The sequence below is a fragment of the Dermacentor silvarum genome, chromosome 5 (genome assembly GCF_013339745.2).
Source record: "Dermacentor silvarum isolate Dsil-2018 chromosome 5, BIME_Dsil_1.4, whole genome shotgun sequence".
Taxonomy (NCBI): domain Eukaryota; kingdom Metazoa; phylum Arthropoda; class Arachnida; order Ixodida; family Ixodidae; genus Dermacentor; species Dermacentor silvarum.
In genome coordinates, this window is record NC_051158.1 from 176,282,244 (window position 1) to 176,306,785 (window position 24,542).

General features: G+C 52.3%; 1 protein-coding gene across 1 annotated transcript; it reads left to right on the forward strand.

Moving 5' to 3' along the window:
* Positions 1-15,997: 15,997 nt before the first annotated feature.
* LOC125945817 (uncharacterized) lies at positions 15,998-20,688 on the forward strand. The gene is made up of 3 exons (XM_049668115.1): positions 15,998-16,179; positions 17,024-17,612; positions 20,560-20,688. Exons 1-3 carry the CDS (start codon positions 15,998-16,000, stop codon positions 20,686-20,688), a joined length of 900 nt encoding a protein of 299 aa, XP_049524072.1.
* Positions 20,689-24,542: the final 3,854 nt, after the last annotated feature.

Below are 24,542 nucleotides of genomic sequence, written 5' to 3' on the forward strand. Positions count from 1 at the left end.
TACCTCATCCCACGTTTTGTGCCTGTACTTCTACGTACATAGAGAGCATGTCAGTCATCGGTTTGTTGTGCCTTTCGGTCAGGCCATTTGTCTGCGGGTGATAGGCAGTCATCTTTCGATGCGTCGTGTAACTTAATAGGAAAATGTCTTCAATGAGCCGCGCTCTAAAATGCCGCTCCTCGGTCGGTAATGACGCACGAAGGAGCGCCACGACGCATACAATGTTCCTTAACGAAAAATTGCGCAACCTCGGAAGCAGTGCCTCGAGGCAGAGCCTTTGCTTTAGCATAGCGCGTTAAATAATCTGTGGCGATGATTGTCCAATTGTTTCCCGAAGATGACCGACGAAACGAGCCCAAGAGGTCCATGCCGACTTGCTCAAAAGGTCGTCGAGGTGGATCAATGGGTTTCGGTAATCCCACAGGCTTCACAGCTGGCGACTTCCGGCGCTGGCACTCACGACAGGCTTGGACATACGGTTTAAAGCTAGTGGCGAGTTTCGGCCAATAGTACAATTTGCGCACTCTATCAAGGGTTCTGGTGTAGCCTAGGTGGCCAGAAGGAGGTTCGTCGTGGCAGGCGAACAGAATTTTGTCACGAAGCTCTGCTGGCACGACTAAAAGGTAGGTTTTGTTGCTGGCTGCAGAGTTCTTATACAGTACGCCCTGTCGTAAACGAAAGCACGACAGTCCGCGAGCTTATTTGTCGGGGCAGAGTGGCGATGCGGCCTTCCAGATGTCCGATAATATGTCGTAATTCCTCATCTATGCGCTGCAGTTGGGACAAATATGTCACGCTTACAGCCCCAAGGAAAGCGTCGTCGTCCTCAATGTCTTTATCAGGAGATTCGACAGGCGCGCGCGACAACGTGTCGGCGTCTTCATGTGTGCGCCCGGACTTGCATGCGATGGTCACATCGTATTCATGCAGGCGTAGGCTCCACCGTGCCAGTCGTCCAGAAGGATCCCTCAAGTTTGCCAGCCAGCACAACAAGTGGTGATCTGTCACGGCCTTGAATGGCCGGCCGTAAAAGTAAGGCCGAAACTTTGCAAGAGCTCATACGACTAAAGCCCCTGTATAAAAAAAGTAGCGACACTCTCCTCCTCCGCCTTCCCTCCTCCTCGTCTCTCCTCTCTTTCGCGCTCCTTTTTCGACCGTTGCGCCGCCTACACCGCTTGAAACACGTGCACTTGTTTATCTTTCGCCGCTGATCAGATTCGACGATCGCCGACTGTGTTCACCGCTATCGTTGTGCTCCTCGCCAGTCGGTAGACGCTTCTCGGGCGAAAATGGCGATGGAGCGTGATCGTAAACAAACGCAGCCAGCGCCCGGGGGCTCGACGGTTCACGTGATGCCATTAGGCCAATACCGACGCGGCGTCGGCCTCGGACAGGGTGTGCGAGGAGGCGGCGGCATTCTTCAAAGCGTGACGCTACTTTTTATATATAGGGTTTTACATACGACTGCAAGGCACTCCTTCTCCGTAGTGGTGTAGCTGGAGTCCGGGCGTGATAGAGTGCGACTTGCGAAAGCGATAACTCTGTAGCGAAGGATACGAACGCCATAGTGGGTCATGCTCTCCAGCCCTGTCTAGTGGGTCGATCCCTCCTGCGCTCTCCTCGAGAAACGCCGCTCGTTCTGAGATCTCGGGCCTTGAACTAACGGTCAGTCCAAAAGGCTAGTGCCCAATAAACGCCTTTACAAGTGGTGGAGAGTGCTTCTGCCTTCAGCGTGAATCCTGGAGCTTCGATCCCGTACCCTTCGCTCAACCATGCCAGAAGACGCGTCCCAGCAAGTGCCACCTACCCCATCCCAGCAAGCGCCTCCTCAGTCTGTCATGTGCTCTGGTGTGCCTCGCCACAGGGACCCTGCCATCTTCAGCGGCGCGGATGAAACCGACGTGGAGGATTGGCTGACAACGTATGAGAGGGTCAGCCGTCACAACAAATGGGACGACCCCGCAAAGCTAAGCAATGTTATCTTCTATCTCGCGGGTGTCGCCAGTCTCTGGTACAGCAACCATGAGACCGATTTTCCGACGTGGTCCTCGTTCAAGGCTTCTTTGATGGCGGTGTTTGGTCGCCCTGCGGTGCGCAAGCTCCGAGCGGAATCGCGTTTGCGAGAACGTGCACAGCAGCCGGGTGAATCATTTACCAGCTACATCGAAGATGTTCTGGACTTGTGCAGACGAGTCAGCGCGACGATGTCGGAATCCGACAAAATAAGAAATGTCATGAAAGGGATTGAAGACGATGCGTTCAACATGCTGCTTGCGAAGAATTCTCAGTCCGTGACCGACATCGTCACTCTTTGCCAAAGCTACGAGGAGCTTCGAAGGCAGCGCTCCTTGACACGTCGCTCTTCATCGCGTGACGGCCACATTGCTGGTTTGGCCACCTTCTCCAACCAGACAGCACTGCTGACAGAAGTGAAAGCGTTCGTTCGGGAGGAAGCCCGCAACGAATGTTATGCCCACGCTCCGTCGCGCGATCGAGCAGGAAATCGCCGAGGTCTTGCCAGACCAGCATCACCATCATCCTGAGGCCGCTCAACTCAGCTACGCCGATGTCGTCGCAACACCCCAACATGTTCCGACGGCTGCACCACTCAGCTACGCTGAAGTCGTCGCGAGGTCTCAGCCACTCTCTCCGAGTGTGCCTCTCCGTTATGGCGACGTTGCGGCTTAGCCCCGACCGCTGCCCGCCATGCCGTCATACCAGCATCCGCCCAGTACAACGCGACCTCTTACATGGATGGGACCTGCCCCAGCGAACCGATGGCGTACTTCCGACAACCGGCCGATATGCTTTGCGTGCGGCTATGCCGGTCACGTCGCTCGTTATTGCTATCGCGCTCAGCCGCCTAGCGCCGCATCCTCCGTGACAAGCCAGTTCAACCGTCCATCTTCCGAATCCCATTCGGCTATGTCACCGACTTCGCGCCCGACACCAACTACCCGCCGTTCACCATCTCCACGCCGTCGCTCAGTGTCGCCGATGCGACCCCGTCCCGTCACTCGGGACGAGGCAAACTAATCGTCGCAGTCCAAGAGGTATTGGCTGCGGCGCCGTCGAAACGTGAAAGTCCTCAACGCAGTCCTTAAAATGTGATCGAAGTGTTTGTTGACGGTGTTCGCGCATCTGCACTCGTGGACACTGGAGCCGCCGTATGTGTTATGGACGCTAAGCTTTGCCGCCTACTTCGGAAAGTCACGACGCCCCTTTCTAGACTGTCCCTCCGCACAGCCAGTGTTCAGCATATCCACCCCTTAGCGGCTTGCACAGCTCCTGTTGTTATTGACGACCTTCTGTACGCCATAGAATTCATCATTCTCAGCTCGTGTTCTCATGACGTTATCCTCGGCTGGGATTTCCACTCGCGCCACAATCCATTGCGCACGGGCCGAGATGGAACTCTCGCCACTGTTAGACTTGCCGATCACCGACAATACTTCCCTGTCGAGCAAGCATAATTGTCTACGATGACACCCACGTTCCTCCCCGCGCGTCAACAGTCGTGGCCATGTACTGCAGCGGAATCTCCGACGCTGTTGCGCTGCTGTCTCCATCTGACCGCTTCCTTACTCGGACAGGCCTGCTGCTACCTTTTGCGACAGTGGACATCAAGCAGGGCTACAGCACCATTTTCGTTTGCAACCCGTTCCCATACACTGTCATGCTGCTCCGCGGGGAATGTCTAGGCAATGTCAAAGCGATTGAAGACGTGCAAGTTATGGACGTGCCCGATGAAAATTACTGCGCTAGTTCTAATGCGCTCACTGCTATTTCTGCCTGTGAGGGACCGTCCAGTGATGTGTCGATGATTGCCGATGACCTTACGCTGGTCCAGCGATCTCAACTTGTGTGCCTCTTGGAAGAATTTAGTTCTTCTTTCGATGTCGGGCAATCTTCCCTAGGCCGGACATCAACTGTTACTCACCGCATCGACACTGGCTCGCAACCGCCATTGCGGCAACGCCCGTATCGTGTATCTCCTGCAGAGCGTCGTGTAATCAGCGAACAAGTCGACGACATGCTTCGCCGCGAGGTGATACGACCTTCCAACAGTCCATGGGCATCCCCTGTGGTCCTTGTTACGAAGAAAGATGGTTCTGTGCGGTTCTGTGTCGACTACCGGCGCCTAAACAAGATCACACACAAGGACGTGTACCCTCTCCCGCGCATAGACGACGCCATTGACAGTCTACAAGGCGCTGAATTATTTTCATCTTTAGATCTGCGCTCAGGGTATTGGCAAGTACCCATGGCCGACGCCGATCGGCCAAAGACAGGTTTTGTAACACCCGACGGCTTATACGAATTTAACGTAATGCCTTTTGGGCTTTGTAATGCGCCCGCAACATTTGAGCGCATGATGGACACCGTTCTGCGTGGCTTGAAGTGGCACACATGCTTGTGCTACCGTGACGACGTTGTTGTTTTTGCGCCGGACTTCACAACGCACCTTCAACGCCTATACGGTGTGTTTTGACGTGCTTAACAAACGCAGGCCTACAACTAAACCTCAAGAAGTGCCGATTTGCAGCTCGGCAGCTGACGATCGTCGGTTACGTCGTGTCCAATTAATGGTGGGATACTCCCCGATCCAGCCAAGCTTCGGGCCGTGGCGAATTCCCTAAGCCAACATCCGTCAAAGAATTGCGCAGTTTCATAGGTGTGTGTTCTTACTTCAGACGTTTTATTCGCAATTTCGCCGCCATCATCTCACCCCTGACGAAACTGCTTACAAGCAACGGGCCCCTCACTTCGTGGTCGTCCCAGTGCTACGAGGCCTTCACAAAGCTGCGTCATCTGCATACCTCCCCGCCAATTTTGCGCCACTACGATCCGACAGCTCCTACTGAGGTGCATACAGATTCCAGCGGGGTTGGCCTCGGCGCTGTTCTTGCCCAACGCAAACAAGGGTTTCCTGAATATGTCGTCGCCTATGCAAGTCGCACGCTTACGAAAGCTGAAACAAATTACAGTGTGGCAGAAAAAGAATGCTTAGCCATCATCTGGGCTCTGACTAAGTTCCGACCTTATTTATATGGCCGTCCATTTGACGTCGTCACGGACCACCATGCACTATGTTGGCTGTCGTCCTTGAAGGACCCTTCTGGCCGTCTTGCTCGATGGGCACTTCGCTTGCAGGACTACGATATCCGCGTGCTGTACCGCAACGGCCGCCAGCATTCTGACGCCGACGCCCTCTCTCACTCTCCGTTGCCTGACAATACCTGCTCTTCCCTATCCGAGATTATTGTTTCTTCGCTCGACCTTAACACCATCGCTTCTGAGCAGCGCAAGGACCATTGGATTGCCTCCCTTCTAGACTTGCTTTCTGGTTCGTCGGCCCAACCAAGCACTCGCACGTTGCGTCGCCAAGCACGTCACTTTGCCATTCGCGACAACCTGCTTCACCGACGCAATTATAACCCCGACGGACGCCAGTGGTTGTTAGTGGTACCCCGCAGTCTGCGTTCCGAAGTATGCGCAGCTTTCCACGCTGATCCACAGTGTGCGCACTGCGGCGTTTTCAAGACTTACCAGCGTCTTTTAACAGCGGTATTACTGGCGCGGGATGTACAGCTACGTTCTCAAGTTCGTTCGCTCTTGTCCCGATTGCCAGCGCCGGAAATCTTCGCCCCGCCTCTCGCCAGCCAGTCTGCAACTTTTACCTTGCCCTACCCGGACGTTTGGACCCGTCGGCATCGATTTGTATGGGCCCCTTCCACTGACGTCGGCTGGAAATCGCTGGGCCATTGTGGCAGTCGACCACCTGACGCGATGCGCCGAAACTGCCGCCCTACCGGCAGCTACAGCGCGCGATGTTGCCTCCTTCTTGCTTCGATGATTCATCCTGCGACATGGGCCACCCCAGGAACTGCTTAGTGATCGCGGACGTGTCTTCCTATCCGAAGTCGTTGAAGCCATTCTCAAGGAGTGCCACGTTGTTCATCGCACAACTGCAGCATACCACCCCCAAACCAATGGCCTTACCGAACGCTTCAACCGTACCCTCGGGGACATGCTTGCTATGTACGTCGCTTCCGACCATACTAATTGGGACGCCATTCTGCCCTTCGTCACTTACGCCTATAACACTGCTACTCAGAGCACCACTGGCTTTTCACTGTTTTTCCTACTGTCCGGTCGGCACCCATCGCACACCATCAGACACAATTCTACCGTACCGGCCGGATGCATCCGAATGCGCGCCCATTTCTGACACGGCAAGACATGCCGAAGAGTGCCGCGATCTCGCACGGGTCTTTACATCCAGTGACCAAGAGCGCCAGAAGAGCACACGCGGTGACACCACTTCTGCACACACCTTCCTTCCTGGAGCGCTTGTGTGCCTCTCGGTTCCTTCCGCTACACCTGGTCTCTCATCCAAACTAGTGCCCAAGTATTAAGGCCCCTACCGTATCGTCGAACGCGCATCTCCCGTCAACTACGTGATCAAACCAGTTGAACCTTCTACGGACATGCGCCGTCGTCGACGCGACATTGTCAACGTCGAGCGCCTTAAGACCTACTATGACCCACTCATAGTGACCAGCTGTTAGGTCGCCCGACGGCTCCCTTTTCGCTCCCGGGGGTGATTGTAGCGAAGGATACGAACGCCATAGTGGGTCATGCTTTCCAGCCCTGTCTAGTGGGTCGATCCCTCCTGCGCTCTCCTCGAGAAACGCCGCTCGTTCTGAGATCTCGGGCCTTGAACTAACGGTCAGTCCAAAAGGCTGGTGCCTAATAAACGCCTTTACAACTCTTTCAACGCCCTCCTGCCATTGTATGAGTACCGCACCAAGGCCAATGTTGCTGGCGTCTGTATGAATTTCAATCTCGGCCTGTTCGTCAAAGTGTCCAAGAACGGGCGGTGAAGCCAAGCGGTTTCGGAGCTCGGTGAAAGCGGCTTCTTGGTCAGCGCTACAAATGAACGGCATATCGTTTCTTGTGAGACGTGTAAGCGGTTTAGCAATGTTTGAAAAATTGTGGTTGATCCCTCTTATATAGGAATCGGTATAGAACACGAAAGTGAAACGTGTCTTCACAGAAGTAGTGTAATGTTTATTGCACATTGATATATAATGTCTATTGGTGTTTTGTGGCTAAAGCGCCCTTAGGCGTTGATGCACCCACGCTGACGCCTGGTGGCACGTCTCCTCCATCACGACTACCAACGTCGATGACCATGAGCAACCGTCGTGCATATGGAAGCTGCACTACGCTGCACACGCTAGCACAACGCGAAAGACGAAGCACGTAACTGACACACTAATACAACGCGCAAGACAAAGCACGTAACTGAATCGTCACCGAGTCAAATCAGCGCGTACAGCGCGTCGTAATTGCAGCCTCCGCGATCAACTTCAGAAACATTTTCAGAGCTAATTGCGGAGGCCACGCTCCGCTGTGCTGAGTACGGTGAACGCCACCTAGGTGGCGTTGGTAGTGCTTCTTGATGCCAGATCTGAAGTGAGGGCAGCGAAAACGACTACGGACGAGAGAGAGAACACGCACGTGTGTGTTTGTGTGTGCTGCTCTCCTGCGTCATGCTCTCCTTCGTCCGTCGTCGTTTCGCGCCTTCACTCATATCATGCCTTAACCAACACGCCACTATCCATCCCAACGTCGTATATTCTTCTTGACGATTACGACCGGTGAAGACCACGACTGCTTTAAGGCTGGATGACTCTATCGTTAATCATTTCCTTTACTTTTGCTTTGATTGCCTCGCGTTCTTTCTGCGAGACACGACACGGCTGCTGGTGCATAGGACACACATCGTCGTAAGTGATTATTCTGTGTTGCGCGATTGGCGTTTGACTAAGTTCTGACGAAGACGCAAAGCACGCCTTGAATTCCGATAATAGTTGCCGCAGGGCCTTCTTTTTTTCCTCCAGTAGCTCGTTATTGATGTCAATGCCTGCGACTGAGGCTTCATTGGCGTCGGTTTCTTCAGTAGCGAAACACTCAATGACGTCCTCCAAGGCTTCAGTGTAGGTGATGGCAGTGCCGCGAAAAAGGTGTCGATGCTCATTGGTAAAATTTGTGAGGAATATTTTAGCCCGGCCATCTCGAAGGTAAACTATGCCTGGTGCCGCGCAAATTCCTAGGTTCAGCAAAAGGGAAATGTTGCCTTCTGCTAGGACTTTACCGTTGCGAGCCCCTTCAGATAACACCTGAACCGTAACGCTGGAACGGGGCGGTATAGTCACGCTGTCGTCGCAAACGCGAAGTCCGGCTCTATGGCGGCAGGCATCATCTTGTGTCGTAGCGTTCCTCGCAGAGAAAGTGATGTGACGCTTCCTGAGGTCGATGATGGCACCATATTCCCGGAGAAAATCTATTCCAAGAATTAAATCACGGGAACATTCACGCAGGACAATGCAGCTAGCGAGAAACGTGCAATTTCTGATTCGCATCCTAGCGGTCCTCACGCCAAGCGGTGCGATAACGTGTCCGCCAGCTGTACGAACTTGCGTCCCCATTCAAGGCATAATAACTTTCTTGAGAAGGCTCGCCAATTTTACGCTAATAATCGAGTAATCAGCACCAGTGTCGGCTAGTGCACTGACATTTCTCCCGTCGACGAGCGTGTGTTCATCGCGAACTTGTCTGCAGGCTGGGGTATAGGCGTCGTCAAATCTCTGGCTGCAGGCGTCGTCAAATCTCCGTCGGGTTGAGGTAGCATCGCTTATAGGTCTTCAGCACGTCGCGCATCAGCGGCTTAGTCTCGAAAGGTCGCTGACGTCAGTTTTCCAGGCGAGGGATCGGAGACCGTCCCTGCGTCATCCTCGATGTACCTTCGCGACTTGGATAGGATCGCCGGGGTGATGGCGATCGCGACTGGCGTCTTGGTGCCTGAGGCGCACGCTGCTGGGCGATGAACGCTTCAAATTCAGGTGGCCTCTGTCCGAACCGTGGTCGAGGTGAATTGGCAGCGTAACCCTGCAGTCAAAGTTGGTGGTAGTGGCACTCTCGGTATACGTGACCCGCCTCACCACAATGATAACAAAGCGGTCGTCGGTCGGGCGTGCGCCAAATGTCCGATTTACGTGTGACAGGGCGGTTGTCAGGAACGTAAGGTCCCGGCTGTGCCGAGTGGACCGCAACGGGGCGTAGCGGAGCTGATGCAGGGATGGAGCGGCTCAATGTGTCTCCATACGTCACACGCTGGAAATCGCTCGCCGCGGGTGGGGATGTTGCCGATGTAGGGAGACTGAGCCTCAACGCGTCAGCGTATATCGTGCGCCGAAATTCACTCGCCTGGGGTGTTCTTTCGAGGCGAGGTTGAGGTACCCCGAGTGCATGTTGCACTACGTCACGCACGATGTCGGCGATGCAGTTGACCGTAGGCTACTGCGCCCGGTGCAGCTGTTGCAGCTCGTCGCGGACTTCGTATTAGCTCGCGGAGCAATTCAATGTCAGTCGCGAAAGCTCCCAGACCAACGGTTGTTGAAGCAGCATTTACTTGCCGGTCATATTGGTTCTACCGCTGCTGCAGCACCTTTTCCATGGCATCGGCGTCTGTGAGGAACTCGGTAACCGTCCTCGGCGGGTTACGAACAAGCCCACCGAAGAGCTGTTCTTTGACACCCCGCATCAAATGACGGAGCTTCTTGTCTTCCGGCATGCTAGGGTCGGCTCGCGTGAAGAGACGTGTCATGTCTTCAACGTACATGAAAACCCTTTCATTGGGTTTGAGCGTGCGAATGGAGGGCCCGTTCTGCTCGCTCTCGGCGATTGGGGCTCGAGTAGGTGTCCAAGAGCCGCCGACGTAACTCACGTCATGATGTCAGGGCCTCATCGTGGTTCTGGAACCAGGTGCGAGCGCCGTCCTCGAGGCTGAAATACGCATTCCTTAATTTTGCTCGCTCGTCCCACTCGTTGTAATCTGCCACTCGTTCAAAGTCGTCCAGCCAGTCTTCCACGTATTCATAAACGTCGCCGTGGAAGTAACGTGGCACTCGCGGGTTCTGCAACATTAAATGAGTTGGTACTGTCGCCGTACCTTCCACCGTAGCCATTGTGCTTCCGGATGACGGTACAATCTCAGGGGCCAGTCCTCGAATTCTCCGGCTGGCACGGTGCACTGGTGTAAGCTCCGGTATGACGCTGATGTTCTTGCTGCTAGGAGGGGTCTGTTGCATAGGTTGAGGTTACCCAGCACCTCCACCAGAAATGTCACGTTCCAGGATAACAGGTGACCTGAAGCGTTGAGTTCGAGTCTCTGACCGCCAGCTGATCAAACGCAAAAACTCAAGCACCGGCGCGTGGATCGGAGGATCTTCGTATGCTTCTTCGCTGGCGCCCGTCAAAGCAGGTGCCGGCGCACGGCGCGTGGACTAGCGCGCGTCTTCGGCTTTCTAATTATGTAGCACATGTTGCAAGGTATGGCAATATCACCGAATTCTCCTATCGTTCTCAAACAGTCGTCATGCCGTCATGCATTTCTTGTCATATCCTTGTCCTGATGCCATCGTGGACGTTACATCACATTGTAACTTCGTCATTCGAGTCTTGTTATTGCGATAGCAATTATATGGACACTCCAGGCGCCTTACAGCCATGACTGCCGGCGTCGCCGTTACGTTCCGTATAAAGTAGTCTAAGGGCGATAATGTCTGCGCGCCGTATGCTGCATGTGCAAGTGAAAGTTGTAAAGGTGAGCCGGTGATGGCGACACAAACTCAGATTCAAAAACCGCAATCAGTAATTATGCCACTCGCAAAATCCACTCCCTGGCTGCTAAAATACTCAAATCATCTCCCCCTCCTAATCGCCTTATCACCCTCCTTTGGGTCCCTGCACACGGCGAACACCCAGGCAACATGGCTGCTCACACCCAGGCCCGAGCACTCGTCAACCGGGCTGAGAGCGACCCGCCTTCGTCTCGCAGTGCCAGAGATAGACTCCTCAGCTACCATGACCTCACCCTGTTTTACAGAAATTCCCGCCTAATCTACCCCCACCGCATAAATGTCTTCCCAGAAGTGACCAGGCTTCGTGGCGCAGACTTCAAATGGCCACAGTTACGTCCCCTTCCCTTCTGTCCATTATTGCCCACGGTTAAACCTCTCCTCACTGCTACTTGTGTCCTAGCACCAGAGCCGACTTTGACCAGATCTTTCTAAATTGCCCCGACAAGCCCAAGCCCCCGTGGCGAGGGTCAGAACACCAGGAGCGATGGGAGGCTGCTCTGCGCAGCTCGCAACCGGAGTTAGAGCTTCGGACAGTGGGCTGGGCCAGAGGGGTCGCGGAAGCACAAATGTGCCCGGCCATCTAGAGCGGCCCGTGGGCCCATCAACGTCCTGCTTCCTTTTCTCCCTCCCACCCCCCTCACATGATTCTCTCGTGAATCAATAAAGTTTACCCACCCACCCACAATCTCGCGCCCGCAAGGGAGGAAACCGGGGAGGAAGGGCGCGGTCTTCTGTCGCGCGCAAGCCTCCTGGGGGGGCGGGGGGGGGGGGGGGGGGGGCGCTCTGCTCCGGCGCCTGCTCCATCCGTCCGTCCATCCATCCATCCATCCATCCATCCATCCATCCATGCTGCCGAAAGCTCCGCCATGGTGTTAGATATACGTATACTGTTTAGGTGGGGGACACTTCCCGGCTTGCTTGATAGACGCGATCGACCAGATAAAGTAGCAACCAAGGAGGTTTTAAACAAAACGCTGGAGTGGAACTGCCATCTCGAAAGTGAAGCCGCGCCGCCGCCATCTTACCATAGGCAAGCAATAACGTTAGAAAATAGCTGACAAAGAAATTTATTTACCCGTAGGCACGCGTACAACTGTTGTATGAACGTATACAATGCAATATAACGTACCACACATGCAATACATCGTACTTCATATAAACAGAACAGATGAGCAAACAAAACAGTAAATTGCGTCTGCTTGACATTAACTTTGCCACACATCACAAACACTACGACAGTGTACATGCAAAATCATAAATGTCAGCCTCGGATTCATGAATGACATCCGGGGAATATACAAAGCACTTTCGTCCCACTCCGAGCTGTTTTTGGGTAGATAATTTAGCCGTGAAGATATCGTTGGACGTCTTCCTTTCTGTCACTGGTTTCAGAAGAAAGCCTTAAGTTATTTTCAAATTTTATGGCACATCATGATATTAATACACCGCCAAAGGTAATATTTTAAGCAAAGGTTCGAGCTTTCACTTTCAAATTAGCCTAGCATTTGCGATACTTGACCAAAAGGACGTGAGCCGCTAGCAGATTTCAGCTGTCACGGCCCTCTTTCAGATTAGAAGTATAGGCAAACTGTGGCTTCACCTGTGCTGGTAAGAAACTGCGGGGGCTGCACTCCAGAATTTTTTTTAAACCTCTTTGGTAGCAACGTCGCGCGTCTATCGGGCTGGTGACATCAGCGCATAGCTGTCGGCGGAACGACGCAATTTAAGTTAGAACGCAGGTGAGCGCTTGCGCGGACAAGGAACGCGCGCATGCCTTTGCGTGTCACCCAATTATTTCGGATTTCCCGCGAAGCGCCGGTTGCTATACCAACGGGAGATTAAACCAATTAAATGATTTCTGTGTTGTAGTGGCGTCGTACCGCCGATAGGTATCCGCTGCCGTCACCGGGTGCGATCGGCGCGCGCCTTTGCTACGTTATCTGGTCGATCGCGTCTCGGGAGTGTCCTCACTTAAAGAGTATATCTCATGAAAGCCATCTGTGAAGGGGACAGCACGAAGGTCAATTTGCTTGCTGCTGTGCCACGCTTCCTTACTCCAGACTTTTGACAGTGAGTTTCCGCGGTCATCGAGTGAGATGTGCTCACGTTTGCTTGTGTGTGCGTGACACCATGGTTGTTAATTCAGTTATTATGCTCATGTTTACACGTTTATACGGCCTACAAAAAAAAAACTATCCCAACTTCGTGACCTGTCTGCTAATTTGCTATCGCAATCGTTGCTTCTCCTTTCGGGTGAAACTGCGACTTTTTTATGCTGTCATTGTCATGGGGTCGTCGTCACATAGCCATGCTTATACCATTATCGCCATGTTATTTATTTATTTATTTCAATACTTTCAATGCCCGAACGCGTTTCAGAAGGGCGTTGTGAAAGAAAAAGTTGTCGCAGTTTCACCTGAAAGGTGAAGCATCAATTGCGATAGCAAATTTGAAGAGAGCTATACAGAGTAATGATAGCAGCTTTATCAGCTGTATAAACTTGGACATGCAGCAGCACCGGCAACACGCAGAACTGTTGTCGACGCCGTCGGCGTTTTGCCCGCGTTCGCTCAAAATGCGTGCGGCGTTGGTGACTGTTGCCGGAGCCTCTGATATAAATAGGCACTTGGTGCCGCAGCTAAACGTCGCCTCCCTTCCCTCCCCCTCCCCCCCACGGCCTTTCGTGCGTCGGAAGAAGGCACGTTTGCTCTACATATATGGTGATTGTAGAGGAGGAAAGAGACGCCTACTTCTGCAGCCCTTAAGGGAGCACAGAGCAGAACGCTCGTTTGTTCTCCGCCGTGCGTTCACTCCCCGTGAAAGCGCGCGTCCCTCGCGCCCTTTCACTCGCACATACAGCGTTCGGCGCGCGGCGACGATTTCATCTCCATTGACGTCATACGGAACCTCACGGCGACGGCGACGCCGACGGCAGAAATCTGCTTTTGAGTGTCCATATAATTGCTATCGCAATAAAAACTGTCAGCCCTTTCACTGGGGTGGAGATGGAAGACCAGCGAAGCTGTACTATAGTGGGAATTATGTATTTACAATTATGACTTTTAAGATGTGATGGCGTAATTGGTTATTTCGACTATTAAGGAATGAGAAATATATATCATCTCGTGGTTTTAATTTATTTAGTGACCACAGGGATCATGGCCTTATGGTCACTTCGGTACACCGCCATAGGTTGTACGGCAAAGGTTGGCACGCTCTTCATAAGCCGCGTTTACGTGAATACGACAGAATGCGACAGTAGCGCATCGAATTTTATAGAGCATCACGAGTAATGCGATGCGCCAGCGTTTACATGCATCGCATTACCCCTGGTGCAAAGTTGGTGGTGTCGCACATCGAAGGCCAACCAGCGCTTGCAGACGCATCCGGCGTCTCGCCACGCCGCAGCTCGGCGAGCACACAGGAAATTGCAGTGGCCATAATTCTTAAAGCGCGATGCGATCTCGTTTACATGCACTCCGAAAGTCGACTTACTCGTCTCAATCCACGCCTGTCTGACGCATTAATGCGACGCGCTATCTTAGCGCATTATCCCAGTTTACATGGATTCGATGCGCCAGAAAGTTAACGTGATGCGATGCGATGCGCCAGTTGTCGCGTTCATGCAAACGCGGCTATAAACAGGCCACCAACGCCGCGCCCCTTCGGTGCGAACGCGGGCAAAACGCCGCCGCCGTCAACAACAGTTCCGCTATAGTGTACTAGAAGGTACACTGTAGTTCCGCGCGTCGTTTGTGTGACCGCACACAACCGCTGCCAAAGCGCTGGCGTGAGCAAGCACGTCAGCAGCGGCGAGCGAAGGTTCATGCGATCTATCGCTTCAACGAAAACTCCGCAGCGAAAGCACAGCGTATACAAAGGTAGAAGCCGTGTTGCAGATCACCTTCACGATACGGTGCCCGCGACCGCCCGTCGCCGCGCAAAGTACAAGTATGCAGTTAATTGCTTGCAGAGTAAAAGCCGCACTCCCTCCCTGCCGCGCTGCCTTCCCGCTTTCCTCCTTTCTCGTGGGTGATTGAGTCGCCTGTTCCCCTTGCGCCCGCTCCCAAGATACGCATTTAGGTGCCGCAGCTAATCGTCGCTTCCCCTGCCTCCCTCCGTCCCCCCACAGCCTTTCGCCAGGCCGAAGTCGCATTTGCTCTCCGCCGTGCGCTTGCTCACCGTGAAAGCGCGCGTCCCTCGCGCGCTTTCACTCGCAAATACAGCATATGGCCAATGAGAATTTTTTTTCTACACGCGGACACAACCATCGGAAACTGAGGCCTTTATAGCTTCGCTGTAAAAATTTGCCGACTCTTGCACTCCGTGAAGATGGACGACAAGCGAAGCCTTTCCGTTTGTGTACCAAACCGTCCCATTTGCCATCAACTTTATGTTTACTGTAATGTGCCCTTGTTATTCATCCTGCCTTAGAATCTCTGCATTCATTCATACTTGCGGCGCTGTTCGTCGCAGCGGATCACACTGATGAGGGACAAGTTGTTGTCGAACCACAAACGCTTGAGTTCGATGTCTCGAGTTGGCTCGGCGGCGTCGTTAGCGGCATCCGCCCGCCATTGCCGCGTGCGTTTCTTCAAAATTAAGCCTGTCGGTCACGTAAGACAATAAATGGCTCATACCCCCTTAAGCAATGGTCGATATCCCCTTAAACGCGGCCTCCCCATTACGACGACGGACGATAAGTGAAATTCTACGCTGGAATGATGAACGGCAACGGAGCCAGCTGTAGAAGACGACGCCGACGAACGCGGGATCAATGGCACGAGCGCGATCGCGCGCTTGCGCCGACGGGCGCCTAATACCCCTGTCAGACGGGCACGCACAAACTCCTTTAGGATAAGGGAGCGCGAAACTTCCTTAGGGAGTTCGACCTCAAGGAAGTTGGGGCCGTGTCACACGGCCAATAACAAGTTTTCAAAAGAAGGCACCACAGGCACTATCAGCGGCGTTTGATGTTTGTAGAATTACAAAAATGTAACTTCTAATTACGCTCGTAGCTATTATAATTAACGCTCCTTCCATAAAAATACTATTTATTATATTTGATGCGAAAAACATACACCTCGCTAAAAATCAAAGTGCGCTCGCTAAACATAGCAGTGCTGACAGCGACGCTAGCCATCCTGTGCTTCTCTGTGTTCCTTTGCGGCGTGGAGAGTAGGCTCTGCACGGCTCTGCGTTGTTTTACCCGAACAATTCTCAACATTTCGTGCACTGTGATCTCGTGAGCTTTTCTTTTATTTTGTGCACTGTGCCGTGCAATCATGAGTGACGAAGCGGAAAAAGTCAAGAAAAGGTGTGAGATTGCACTCGCCGTGGCGACGATCGCTTCCATGGATGTAGAGCTCGAAGCAGCCAGGGCAAAAGTGCGCACCATCAAGCGTCATCTCGTTATTAACAGCCTCATGCTGAATGCTGCTGTGTTGTCCGGGAGACGTGCGACAAGGCAAGTGTGGGCTTACCCACGATGCGCTCGTTGGTTCGAGGAGACGCTGCCGAACCTGGGCGGGCAGAACTTCCGGCAGTCATTTAGGGTGTCGAAAACGACATTTAAATACTTGGTAGACGTCTGCAGGCCCGTGATGCAGCGCCAAACAACAAATATGAGAGAAACGGTGTCACTAGAGAAGCGGGTCGGTGTTGCTTTATATAAGCTATGTTCCTCTGCCGAGGATAGAACAGTGGCCAATTTGTTTGACTTGGGGCGGTCGACAGTGAACACTATTTACCGAGAGTTTTGCCAGACCGTTGTTGATGCCCTTGAAAAGCAGTGGGTCAAGATGATTGCAGCAAATCAAATGGCCGACCATGTGCGGGAGTTTTGTGCGGTCACTGGCTTGCCACAGTTAGTTGGAGCTGGATGGCTGTCATTTTTCTGTCTCGCCACCAAAGGAAAACGCCATCGATTACTACAATTACAAAGGCTGGTAAGTGAACTAACTACAATGAGCGGTATCCGAATGCGCAGAAGCAAAAACTAATTACTACAACTGTGAATCGAGTCGCATACTGGACAAAAATTGGCATAAAAATCTCACCAGTCTTGTTCTAGTTTGTTGATATGCACTCATATTATCCCCCCAGACACTTATCTATAAGTTCATGTCGCATTCGAGCAACTAATTTAGAAACGCTTTATCCTCCTATCATGACTTCAGCACACATGCTTTTTACTGTTATGTTGCAGAAGTACGAGTATTATAGATACCACTCTTTTAAGCTTCATACCTCGATGCAGTGAAGTTTGTGTTGCAAACTTGGTCTTGACCACGACGTGTATTTACTTGCAGGTACAGTGTGATCCTGCTGGCTCTGGTGGACCACAAATACCGGTTCGGCTACACTAACGTTGGCTCCCCAGGCAGGTGCCACGACGCACACGTGTTTCTCAACTCCATCTTGGCAAGAGCGATTCAGGAACCAGCACTTCAGAGCCCAACCATTTGTGTTGGCACTTCTCTTGTGCCCCCATTAATTTTGTGTGATCAAGCTTTCCCTCTTACACCCAACCTCATGAAACCGTTCCCCGGCTCGAACCACACACCAGAAGAGAGCAACTTCAACTATGAACTCTCCAAAACACGAAGAATTGTGGAGAACGCTTTTGGAAGGCTCAAGGCACGCTTCAGATTTGTGATGAAGCGAATGGAGTGCGACATCAGCAATGTGCCTATTGTCATAAGAGCATGTTGTGTGCTAAATAACATATGCGAACATTTCAATGATTCCGTATCTCAGCAGTGGCTGAATGAAGCGGAGTTGCAGAATACAGTATATCACCAACCACTTCACACAACAGGCATGCAAGTTGGATGTGGAAGAGATGTCCAAGATGCACTTGTGCATTATTTTCAGCTGCATGGAGACCACTGTAGTCGGGTACAACTGTAGAAGACAGGAGAGGCCCCGCCCAGTTGACCGAAGCGCAGCAGCCAATTCCTCCACGACTAAAGAAATAGTCCCGCTCAAAAAATTGACTTCTAAGCCGCGTATTTGTCGGTATAAATAAGATTTGTGTATCTTGACGAGTGGCGAGACAGGCGACTACCATGAGGAAATGGACGGCAATCGCTTTGAGGGCTGGTTCAATGACGTTCTGCAGAAGTTGCCAGCTGGTAGCGTCATTGTTTTAGGCAATGCACCTTACCATAGCCGGCGAGAAGAGAAATTGCCAACGACGGCCTGGAAGAAGGAAAAGATACAGGAGTGGCTCACAAGCAAGAACATCACCTACGGTGAAAGGATGATAAAGCAGCAGCTGCTTGAGCTGGTGGCATCTGAGAAGTCACGCTTTCTGAGCTACATCGTAGACAACACAGCTGTAAGGGCCGGTTGCATTGTACTGAGGCTCCCGCCGTACCACTGCGAATTTAATCCCTTTGAGCTTGTGTGGGCCAAGGTCAAAACTGGCATTGCTGCGGACAACAGAGACTTCAAGCTGTCCACGGTCAACGCCATCTTGAGGGAGAAAATCAAGCAGATAACGGCGGAAGACTGGAGGAAGAGCATTCAACATGTGATGGACTTGGAGGCAAAGTTAGACTTGACACATGTGGGAGTGAGCACATTCAACCCATCATCATCCAGCTGGGTGAAGATGACACTGAAGAAAGCGACTCCGACTGCGAGCTGTCTGGCATTGAGCCACTCGACGAAGCATAAAGGCTTCTTATTAACGAAAGAACAGCCCTTATTAGGGCTACCAAAATTTTGCCGGTGGGTTCGCAACAGCCAACCATCCATTCCGTGACCTCTCAAATGAATAAGCAGTTCCATTTATGGCATATTCCTTATAATAGAAGCTCAATTCTGATAACCAACGTCCTGCACACATCGTGCTCGATTTAAGAAGTGGCATAGAAACACATTTAAATGCTGGCATATCTGAATTGAAACACTATTGTTAACCCTGATTATCGTTGGCGGGCTCAAAATGCTCATTCGGGCAGCCACCGTCGAGTTTGACGCGCCCCATAGTGAAATAGCAGAAGTCTGAGCACGCTTTATGGCTCTGTTAGCAGTCTGCACTGGAAATCGCAGTCATGTCATAGCAGTGCTGGTGAAATAGCAGTAGACAACACGAAACTGACAGCCACTGTTAGCAGCTTGCACGCCAAAGCACATTCATGTGGTTGCGTTGTTTATTTTGGTTATCTGGATCACACAAGTAATGCGAATAAGAGAACAAACGTAAAACATCATTAGCTTAGTGAGGCCCAAAATGCTCATTCAGGCAGCCATTGTCGAGTTTGACGCGCCCCATAGTGAAGTCACTGATTGTTAGCATTGGTGGAAAGCAATCAATCGACGGTGCTACACAACACTCGAACGACGCTGCTAGAAGCTCGGCTATCTTATCACACTGCTGCCAACGATCGGTCGTTTGCACGCTGAGCTGGCAGCAACGAATCTTGGCGTTGGAGGTTGCTTTCACAAATCTTTTCTGTTGAGAAACTCGCAGGTTGGTTTCATCCGCACACGCTTTTCTCATTTATCCTGATAATGGTTTTGCTCCATCACTTCGCCATGTCCGACGAGGAACGCAGGGCCACAGTACACAAACACACCCGCCGCTCACAGTAGGTACTAGACTTTAGCGAACTCTCCTCGTCGTAAGTTCACTTAGGAGCAAAACAAAACACCATGGAACAAACATGCACGATGTTTGTTTGCAGCGGTATGTCGCCGCGGGATCCTGTTTCCAGACGCAACGCAGCGTCACCGATGTTTGCTGCAATCTTTCTTCGCAGGCTCACGGCTCAGAACAAACGCACGTGGCACAAATTGTGCACCATAAGCTCTCAATAATATTTCCGGCATGACAGACCACCACAAACAATTCGAATTCACTCTGACGAAGGGAGACACACAGAGCTGACGCGACTCGGCCCAGTGAGAAGCGAGGGCGGCCATGTTACGCATGTTCTCCGTCGCATTAAGTGCGCGCCTATTGGTGGAGGCTCGTGTGCATCCGCATTTGAGGGGCAAATGCCTGCTGCCTTCTAAAGTTGTATCTGACTATAGATGTAAAGAGTTGGACAATACCAGGAAATATTTTATTTTTTCAGAAAAGCATCTATAAGCTCAACAAGCTTCTCCTGGATGTTCATTTGCCTCTCTGGGAGGACGTTCTCTTCAGCTGTAGCTGCTTCAAGAGCTCTAATTAGCCACTCGTTCTGCTTCAGCAGAGCATTTTGAAAGTTCTCGTTTCCAGAGGTTCTTTTGCGCTTTCCCGTCCTTCTCACGGGCACAGTGCTGCTCGGACCAGGCCTTGGCGACAGTGGATCTGTTGGCACCACTGCTGCCTCTCCTTCATCGCCACTCTCCACCAGTGATGTGTTGGCACTGACAGGCGCGCCCAACCAACTCCATTGAATAAATTATCTGAAAAACATACCAAAAGTGAAATTGTTCATTTATGACCACAGAAGCATGGAAATATCCAGAATGACATTCACAGTTGCAGAGAAATAGTAATCAGGTTTACACACCTGCAGTTTGTTGCACCTAATGGGTTTAATTGTTGCATTAACACAAAGTAAAAGCTAGTAAAGTAGTGATTAATTCAATAATAGCATGCTAAAATAGCGAGATGGCTATGCACACCTGCTTACACTGCATGGAACATAACATTAGCAAAATTGGTGATGCCTGACTGCTTGGGGTGCGGACTATGTTACCACCAGTGGGTGTGTTTACTTCTCTGAATGTTACAATTGATGCCAGTATTAAAAAGTAAATATTCGTGGGAATATTTTCTCCACAATACTGCGCTGAACTGCAAATGGGAAATCTCACTTCTTCAACTGTTTCACTTGGGCTGCAGGCACTTTCCTGGGTCAGTGACCTGTCGTTGGATAGCAAGCACCCCAAAAAACGGTGCAGCTCCCTAAAGAAGGGCCATGTTGTTGCTGCCGAGCCCGTGCCATGCTCACGCAGTTCCTTCCTGCAATAACAGAGAAAGCATCTTCAAAAGAATGACACAATTAACATTAATTATTACCCACAGCGTCGCATACGGACCGCCCCGCGTTCATATTTCACGCGCTCAGGAATATGTTGATATATTTTTGATAAGCGTTTGCCTCAGAAACGCAAGCGAGGCGCGCCCAGCTTGTTCTTTGGACATTTATTGTTGTGTTGGCTGAGCGGCTGCGGGCAACTTGTGCGGGCCCAGCATACTCTGTAAACTGCGTGAACCACATGCGAGACTCGGTTGGTTACTTGCGGTTGCCCGTTGATTACTGTGCAAACACGGGTATAGTAGTACGTCCACCGCTCGTACGTTTCGCCGAAAGTTGTAAACCTCGTCGAAGATGCCGGCCCACTTCGGCACCTGCAATGTATAGGACGCCTGTACAAATGCGCAAATGTGCCGCTCGCACATTTTGCAACAATATGCGCAAGTACATCGAAGACACTACAATTGCTCTCGTAGCGTGCACTTTATATATAACGAGATGCTACTTACCTGTATCGTTGCGTCAGATTGTCGAGTTTTCTTTCACTTGCTTTTTCGTTTTTATGATGCCGCTTTCGCGAAGAGCGTCGACAATTGCTGCATACACTTTTGTGTTATGCTTTTCTCCTCTGAGTAGGTGCAGGTTATCCTCCCAGAGGCGAATCAACTTCCAAGTTTCACCTTCAGTCCACGTTGCCCTCGGGGGCGCAGGCGGCCTCGCTGAAAGTTCCAGTGCCGGGTGCTCCATGTCTCGTGTAGAGCTACAAACTGTTGAATAGACGCGCCTAGCACTAGGCCTATTGCCTACAGGTCGAGAGTGGTCGAGAGTATAGTCTAGCAGCAAGCATAAATGTTGCTGAATTGTACTTGAACGTTTATTTATTTCAACAGAACTGTTTTGAAAAACACTCGACATGCATTATTTTTAATGCAAACCATAATTAAATTCTCCGCTTTACAATAACAAGCATGGGCACGAGAGTACTCCCTTGAGCCGCTGAGGGAGATCGCCGATCTCCCTTGACCAAAAGGTCCGTTAAACTCCCTTAGTGGAAGGGCGACCGTCTGACATCGCATGCATCTCCCTCAACATAAAGACGACGGAGTTAAAAGGAGTTTGCGGATGCCCGTCTGACAGGGGTATAAGATCCCTGTATTAGGGGTGAAACACCTTAGGGCCGCGAGCCTTGTCCCCCCCTCGTAGTCGTCGTCGTCCGTAGCTTTGGTTTGCATGGAGTCCTCTAGGGGCGCTGCGGCGCACAAGGGCGTTCGTTGCCGACACGCGCTCTCTTTCTCCCTTCAGCCATAGACGATAACGGTCGCTTCTGATAACGGCGCGCCCGCTATGGATCAAAAGGCGAGAGTGGCGGCTCAACTGCAATCGGAGTCGAGGGCTAGCAAAGCTGCTGCAGCACGGCGACGCCGGCATGCGGACCCGGAGCTGAGGGCGCGAAAAGCTGCAGCAGCACGGCAACGCCGGCAAGCAGACCCCGAGCTGCGGGCTCACGAAGCTCGCGCTTGAACCGAGCATCGGCGCCCCCAACCTCAGGTAGAGAACGCTTCCGGCGTTTTGTCACCGCTTCCCGCGCTCTCGCCGCCTCGGTGCGCTTCCCGGCGTTGGGGCATTCACGGTTACCCGAAGATCGCGCCGCTTGGCTCCGGAGGGTACTGACGCGCTCCACATAGGCTCCGTTATTTCATTGCGATAGCAATTATATGGACACTCCAAAGCAGATTTCTGCCGTCGGCGTCGCCGTCGTCGTCGCCGTCGCCGTGAGGTTCCGTATGACGTCAATGGGGATGAAATCGTCGCCGCGCTCCGGACGCTGTGTGTGCGAGTGAAAGGGCACGAGGGACGCGTGCTTTCACGGGGAGCGAACGCACGTCGAAGAGCAAACGCGCGTTCTGCGCCATGATGATAAGTGGTTCTTGAGGGAAAGGGAAAGGTTGGCGCTATCTTCTGCAGCCCTTAGCGCCAACCTTTGCCATGCTCCCTGAAGGCCCGCAGAATTAAGCGTCTCTTTCCTCCTTTCTATATATAGAGAGCAAACGCAACTTTCTCCGTCGCGCGAATGGCTTTGGGGGGACGGGAGGGAGGGAGGGGAGGCGATGTTTAGCTGCGGCACCAAATACGTATTTATATAAAAACGCCGCGCGCGTTTGATGCGAACGCGGGCAAAACGCCGACGGCGTCGACAACAGTTCTGCGCGTTACTGGTGCTGCTGCATGTCCAAGTTTATACAGCTGATAAAACTACTATCCTTACTCCGTATAGCTCTCTAATAATTTGCTATCGAAATTGGTGCTTCGCCTTTCGGGTGAAACTGCGACAACATTTTTCACTCTTCGTGGCGGATAATCGACTGGGAATGGCCTGAATTCTACCAGAATTGGTCTGTGAAGGTGCCCGGCACCAGTCCGCTCCGTGTTTAGATCATTTCCGTCCAGATTTTCCTATTTTTCGTCGATTTTCCTCCGACGCCGGGCTGGTCCAGGCCGCCGGGCCTAACGAACGCCGCCGGCTGCTCATCGCCCCGTCTCACCTCCGGGTACGCGTCGCAAGATGCCGTACCACGTCGAGGGAGAAGAGCTTTCGCCCCAAGAATTTGAGGATGACCCACGCTGGTCCCGAGCCATTCGGGCCCGCAACAAGATCTACCCCGCGCTGAAGCAAGCGCCGGCGAGTGACACGTCAGCGCTATCCGGATCCCCGGCAGGTCCAGGCAAGCCTGCCGCCCCGCCGCAAGGCAAGTCTGCTTTGCCGAAGTTGAAGAAACACACTCCTCTACTCCGGCTACCGGCCACGGACTTCAAGATTGTTTTCCGACCGCGCGGGAGCCTCGATCTTCGACCCATCAACGGAGGTGCTCTCCTCCCGATCCTCTGTGCTGGAGCAGAGATTGACTACTATCAAGCGAGGAGCCAAGACAAGCTCCGGATTAACCCACACAACAACTATCTGACTGTGAGTACGCCCTCCGAACCCCGAATGAAGCGATACGTTCAGCTCCAAGGCCTACAACTCAACGACCAACAGTACCCGATGAAGGCGTATGTCGCTGCCCCCGACGACGCAATCAAGGGAATCCTGTACAACGCCGTGTACAACCAGTCTCAAGAGGAGATATAGGAAGACCTAGTGGCTCTTAACCCAAGCCTCACCTTCACCATCGCCGACGCACGCCAGCTCGATCGCACCAAGTCCACCTTGGTGACTTTCATCAACACCACTGAAGTTCCACGGCAGCTGAACTTCTACGGCACCGTCTACTCCTGCCACCCATTCAAGGCTAAAGTTGAGGCCTGCTTCAACTGTCGCAAGCCAGGACATCGTGCCGACGTCTGCCCAAAAGAGCGCACCGGTCTTTGTCCACGCTGCGGCATAGCCCATCCAGTAAAGCCAACGCCGGACTGCACACCCAAGTGCATACTTCGCGGTGGAGTGCAATTCAGGGGGACCAGGCGCTGCAAGATCTGCTTCGACCGCTCCGGCAACTCAAGCAACAACACTGCCAAATTCACCACCCGGACAACACCACCAGCGAGTCCACCCCCTGTGTCTCCACCCGAGAGTTCCAGAAACTCAAGAAGTCACCACCGATCCCCTTCAAGGTCCAGAAGCCGTTCGAGAACAAGCTCCCGACAAGGCCGATATCGAAGCCGTTCGGTGTCGTTCCCGCCACTCCCAGGGCAAAAAGGCCAGAACATCGACAGACAGGTGAGCTGGCGTCCTCAACTTTCTTCGCTCGAGAAAGAAAACGCGGAGCTCCAAGCATAATTAGCTCACCAAAGCCACGAAATTTCCCAATTAAAACAGCAATTACAGGCCCTTTTAAGGCGAGATCAC